The 6,000-nt window shown below is 37.7% G+C and overlaps 1 protein-coding gene across 1 annotated transcript in view; it reads left to right on the top strand.

The window, feature by feature from the left end:
- The first annotated feature begins 327 nt into the window (after positions 1-327).
- LOC138724579 (multiple epidermal growth factor-like domains protein 6) overlaps positions 328-6,000 on the top strand; it is a 171,195-nt gene continuing 165,522 nt past the window's right edge. Inside the window, 3 exon segments of the mRNA XM_069864675.1 lie at positions 328-456; positions 1,066-1,175; positions 2,622-2,726. Coding sequence (XP_069720776.1) covers positions 404-456; positions 1,066-1,175; positions 2,622-2,726 — 268 coding nt within the window. The 5' untranslated portion in view covers positions 328-403.

Below are 6,000 nucleotides of genomic sequence, written 5' to 3'. Positions count from 1 at the left end.
AGGAATGTGTTTACTTGTGACTTGTACAACTAATACATTAATGAAATCTTGGCTCCATTAATGTCTGTGGACCATTTGCTGTTCTGAAATCATTGGATCGTGCTTTGTCAGATGTCTATGGATACTGTATTTTCTTGCAAGAGACCTGTTTGATCACTTCAAGGTAAAAAAGTCATAGAGCTACAGTATATTTTAATAGCAACATAAAATCTCTTTCAAACTGTTATTAACTGTTATACATAGCATAATTTTATATTTATTTCCCTAGACTTCTAAATATTGTTAGAAGTAAGAAAAGTGTATCTTTTTCTTTCCCTCAAGGCCAAATGTCTGTCCGGTGTTTGAGTTGGCACTGGTAGGACACCAGCAGCCGTGTGTTCAAGCCTTTAGTCGTGTGGTCAAGATGTGGAAGCAAGGTTGCACAGGGAGGAGGTGGTGTATGGGCTATGAGAGAAGGTAATATATTATCGGTAGTTATAAATGAATTCTGTTACTAAGCTTTGCAAATTCTTTAATTCTTTTTTTGTCTCTTTTTTGAGAGGGTAGTTGTAAACCATTTAATCTTCTGAAATATGTGTGACTTAGTTATGGATCTATCATGTCCCACTGTGACTCTGCTATTACTGAGTAGAAAATGCAACTTTTCTCAGTTTTGGGTGTGTCATGAACTTCTTGGCTGGCTTTAGACCACATTTTTACATGATCAGAAAATGGTTCTGTTTCAGTTCAAGTCATGTCATGTGAGAAATTGAACTTTCTTCTGTGATATGCATAGACCTGATGGGAGATCTGCCTCGGCTGATAACTAAAACCAAAACTGATTGCAAAACAGTTAGTCATCTTTGACTAGCCTGAATACAAATTCATCAGAAAGTGTGGACATCGTATATATTAGAGCTATTGGATGTTATCAGGATGCATTTGCTTCATTTTTAACAAGAACTACTGACAGGGGCTGAAGAAATGTGTGGTAAATAAGATGCATGAGTACAATTTGTTACTGATGAGATGTGAATAAACTGAATAGAACTTGTGATTGTTCTCTTAAACTTACTCTCTTCAAAGGTCTGGGTACTATACAGTTTACAAGCAGGTGTACCGAATGGAACGTGTGACTGTCTATAAGTGCTGCCCTGGATGGGTCCAACATGACAATGAGCCTGGCTGTTTGCAACGTAAGTTGACGGCAAAGCTGACAAACCAAGAGAGATGATATCCTTAGACTTTACTTTTTCCTACAAATGCTTGCTTCTAGAAAGATGGATTTTGTTTCTTGCTATATGTAACTGGGATTTCCTGCTGTAAAGAGGTAATTATTGTGGAAAGAAATTTCTTTTAATAATACAGAAGCTGTATTTTTAAATGTAAAAGTACTGAGTATGTCTAATCTGAGCAGTGGAAACTGAATTTCTGATTAGAGTTGTTGCAGCATTTCTGTACCAGCCTGGCCTTGACAGGCCAATCAAATTTATTGCTGTCACCCAAATTATTCAGAGGAATCTGCCGTAAGACACTCATTTCTTGGATGTAGTGCTCATCACGGAGTCTGATTGGTTTTGGCTTTTTCACTCCTGCTATTGCCATTGAAGCAAATACATTTCTACTCTATGGTTCTCCACCTGATGAGAACCTGTTCCTATCAGTAATTTCTAATCACGATGGGATGTTTTCCTAATAGGTGGTATTTAATAAGGAACCATTTTAGCCACTGCTTACAAGATATGAGTAGAAGATAGCAATTTATTCACTGTTTAGGTTTGTTACTGTTTTGTCAGTAATTGTATCTTCTGTATGAACGTTAGCATCTGTTACTATGTAATTAATCTGCATACCAGAATGAGGGATGCATTCAAAGAGACTGCCTTCATGATTGTCTCTGTAGTTAAAAAAAAAAACCCAAACCAAAAAACAAACAAACAAAAACCCCACAAAAAAGCCCTTGAGAGGCATTCATGTTAGTTTCAGCCTCAATCTATTTAGTGTGCACCTCTTTTGTGGTAAGAAGTCAAAGATATGTTTACAACCTGTAATTTAATGTATTTGATGCACCAGTGGTAATATAAAATTTTCTTGCTGAAAGACTGGTGCAGATTTTTTTAATTCTTCAAGGGACCAAAATGGTTGAATTATTCTTTTATATCTGGTACTCATTGCAAGTGTGGCTCAAGTATGTGGAATTTAACGTACTGTCTACAAATAATGTTCTGTTGGAGGAAGGGAAGTGTTGTAATTACCTTAAATGTGTATAACATTTTTTAGTACACCTGTGTTTCTTAACGATTCCTGTAGTATTCTCCCTCAGTTCATCTCTTCTTCCATTCTGGATTCAGGTAGCGTTTAGAGTCCTGAGAAACTGTCTTCTGCCTCTGAAGCATCTTTAGATTCAACTGCATTATCTTAGTCTTATTTTTATTGAAGTTCTATTTCTCCTTATTAACATGGTAGTTACACCCATGATGACAAGTTCTATTGCAGTCTAACCTTTCTATTTAAATAAAAAGCTGAATTTCTTGTTTGGAAGTCCCTATTACAGCAGGGCTGTAACAAGAAGAGCCAATTCTGGAGGATTCTTGGCACAAAACCAACAACCTCCCTCCTGTTTCATTCTGTTTGTGTACTAGTGCTGTGTACTGTTGGCACTTGCTTCAATGGAGGGAAATGTTCTGAAGCAGGATCCCAGATGTGCCAGTGTCCTGCAGGATTTCACGGCCCTCGCTGCCAATATGGTGAGTCCAATGTAAATTCTCTCAAATGCATCAGGTGTTTGGGTAAAGTGCATGTTTAACAATATTTGTGAAGACATGAATATTTTAAAAATGTTGACTTAAAATTAAAGTTGCATATGTTGCGCTTCAACTTGTTATTTGGTTATTCTCTTATCTTCCAGAACTTGCATCTTTTAGTATTTAATTTTAACAAAATAAGGTGAAAATTTAATTTGATTGATATCAGATGAGCTTCTGTAGTGGATAATGCCATTAAATATCTGCAGTGATGTTTAGTGGAGTATTTTTCAATTGCTTCTGAACATGTCTGTGGTTGTGGCACTCCTGCTAAATTTCTCAGCATTGCTTTTACCCTTGTGAGCGTAAATTCTGAGTCAAAAACAGGTTGGGTTGTGGGTAAGGGCTGTAGCAAAGGAACCAAATGTATTTATTCATGGGATTTCATTTGGTGCCTCTGAAAGCAGGGAAGCTGTTTTTACAGATTGCTACCAAGTATTTCCTGGTGTCCTTGAAATAATTTGTGTAACAGTCTTTCACTGCGATAACTTTGTTCTGGGATATTACAGGCTAAATTCTATGCTACTTAGACTATCACCCACTCTCAATGGGAACCTCTTTTGTGCTGCTTCACAATCTGATAAACCCACAATGGCTTGTCTTGTAATTTATGTAAAATAAGACCATTGTATACTGCATGAAGCTCTCTGAATTTATGGAACTGCATCTATTTGGTTTCTTAAGGAGGGGAAAAAGTCTTTCCTTCAGAGTAGGCTGTGACTGGGACAGAGGATTTCTTTTGTATTAGACAAATTACAATTTCCTGTTCAGCTGAAGTGAAACGCGTTTAGTTCAAAGAAAGGCTGATTTTTGAATATTTTGGTTTCTTGCTTTTAAATTGTAATATGTTCGCGTACCCACCTGCCTTGTTCATCATTAAGTGAGAAGGCATGTAACAACTGTTTACAACAATCCCCTTAAGAGCTGAAAGGCTAAGCTCTTTACTTGATACATGGCTTGTATCATGCTTACTTTGTAACCTCTGTCATATTTTGGCTTTTATGATGGACTGGGTCTTGTGTGGGCTCACTGCACCAAAACAACTGTCTGTGGGGGTAGGAGCCTCCCTCAGTGAAGATAATAAAGCAGCTGGAGCTGCAGCTGGCACGGTAAGTGGGAAATGCAAAAAAGTCAGCAAGCATTGCAAAAGGGTGGTTTTCATTGAAGCCTGGTCGTAGATAACATTTTTCATTTATAAGCAAGCATTTAAATAAAATGTAGCTCATTACAATAAGACTTCTGCTATCAGACCACAGCGTGCCAACATTTGCCTTCAGACAAAATTAGTTCAGGTAAGGGTAGTCCAAGGGAGATGCTGCAATTGTGTATTTCTTTACTGCCTATAGAAATGATAAGTTTGTATCTGTAACTTGATATGAACCAATGTGACATCAATGCACGTTGCTTTGTTACTGACTTACAGCAGAGCTGCTGCTTCAAGGTAAGCAGGATCAGGTTCCCTAAGGAGCCTTTATAATAAGCTTTTATGAAATGCAATATAAGCCTCAGCAAATTCTTAACTGTCTTCACTAGTCTTTTGAGTCTTCTGTTGCCTGGGAAGACCTACGGCACTAAGGCATTTCAGACAGGCAGATTATGTATGTGCAACATGTGGATAGCACAGGTTGTATTTTTAAACTGAAATGAGATTGTGCGGTCTCTATTTCAAGGTTGGTGACTGCAGATGCTGTAAAAACAAGTGTGAGATATCCTGCAGTTCTTGGTCTTTGCAGTTGGGTGTAACTTTATCTTGGTGGTTTGTCTGGTTTCTATTGATTCCTCGGGTTTCAATGGAATTTCAATAGTCATCATTTTCAGGTCTGTACAGTAGCTGCTATCACAGCCTGGCAGGAGTGGGTTTATAAATTAAATTCTGCAGGGAAAAAACTGCTTTCAGAAAGAATGTTATGGACAATTCACTTGCCGAACAAAAGCAAGGTAATTTAGAGTGTAAGACTTCTTAACAGTCCCGGACATCTCCAGTCAGCTGCTTGCCACTTTTGTATCAATTCATTGCAAGTGAAACTAAAGAAAATGTACTGTAGACCTAGCAGCTATAGCCTCTGTTTTTCTGCCTGGTGTTAGAATATTGCTGTTTAAGTAGCTTAAATTTAATTTGACTGCATTACTTAATGGTAATATACTGTGGTTTTAAACTTATGTCCCCTCCTCCCTATCTGCATGTGCAACTTTACTCTAAAATGAACTGATGTACTTCCAACACTTCACCTGAAGGAAAAAGAATCTCTTCTATCTCTTCTGTGCTTTGAGGATTTGGTGGAACAGATGAATGCCAGGAAAACCATGCTTTGTTTTTTGAACATGAGCTCTTAAGTGTTAGTGGAAAATATTAAACTGTGATATGTGAAGCTTTTAGTGGACAGTCTTTGGTACAGAGACGTGCTTCCTGTACCTCTGCTGCATCCCTCAATTGTTGATTCAGCAGGAGTGTTCAGGTAGCCCTCTTAGGGGCCTTACAGGGGAAGAGACTAACTGGAAACCAGCAACTGCTGACAGAAAGCTGCTCATTAGTCATCTTTGGTTGTAGTCTTGTTTTCTGTCACTTCATCTTGTTGCCTCCATCAGTCTCTGGACAGAGGAGGAACCATGGGCATTTCATAACTGTACTTACACTCATTTGAACAAAATTCTTGCATTTGTTCAGTTTTGTCTTCTCTTCTCCAAGCTCTTTGCTTATCTTTTGTTTCTGTCATTCAGTGTTGACAGCTAATTCTAAAGTCTGACTTGTGCAGTGGCTCATGATCTTCCTGCTGGGCACTACAATTCAGACACTAGAACAGAAAGTATTATGAAAAGTAATAATCTAAAAAACCAGGAACACGGTGCTTAAGAGTATCCTGATCTGGATATTTTTTTATATTTGCCTGTAAGTTTTATAAGTAGGTTAGCCTCATGGGAATCAAATTGTGATGTGGTTTGTTCTGGTCTGTCCTGCAGAAAGTTTGTGCCAGATTATTGAGGATGACTTATGACAACCTTGTGCACCATGTTGGTCTGTAGCAGAGATGTTTATTCACAGCTGGCATGATTGTGTGTAATGACTTTTTAAAGAGATCTGTGGTGTTTTAGTGGCCTGTAATATGATGTTATTTCTGATGTGATGTTGAAAGGATTATGATATCTATAACAAACTTGATGTAATTGTGACTAAAAATGAATTAGTGCACTTCTTTTATTCTTCACTCCATTGTTTTAT

This window comes from Phaenicophaeus curvirostris, chromosome 10 (genome assembly GCF_032191515.1).
Source record: "Phaenicophaeus curvirostris isolate KB17595 chromosome 10, BPBGC_Pcur_1.0, whole genome shotgun sequence".
Lineage (NCBI taxonomy): Eukaryota > Metazoa > Chordata > Aves > Cuculiformes > Cuculidae > Phaenicophaeus > Phaenicophaeus curvirostris.
The sequence above is the reverse complement of the archived record's forward strand: the minus strand, read 5'-3'. Positions and strand labels throughout refer to the sequence as shown.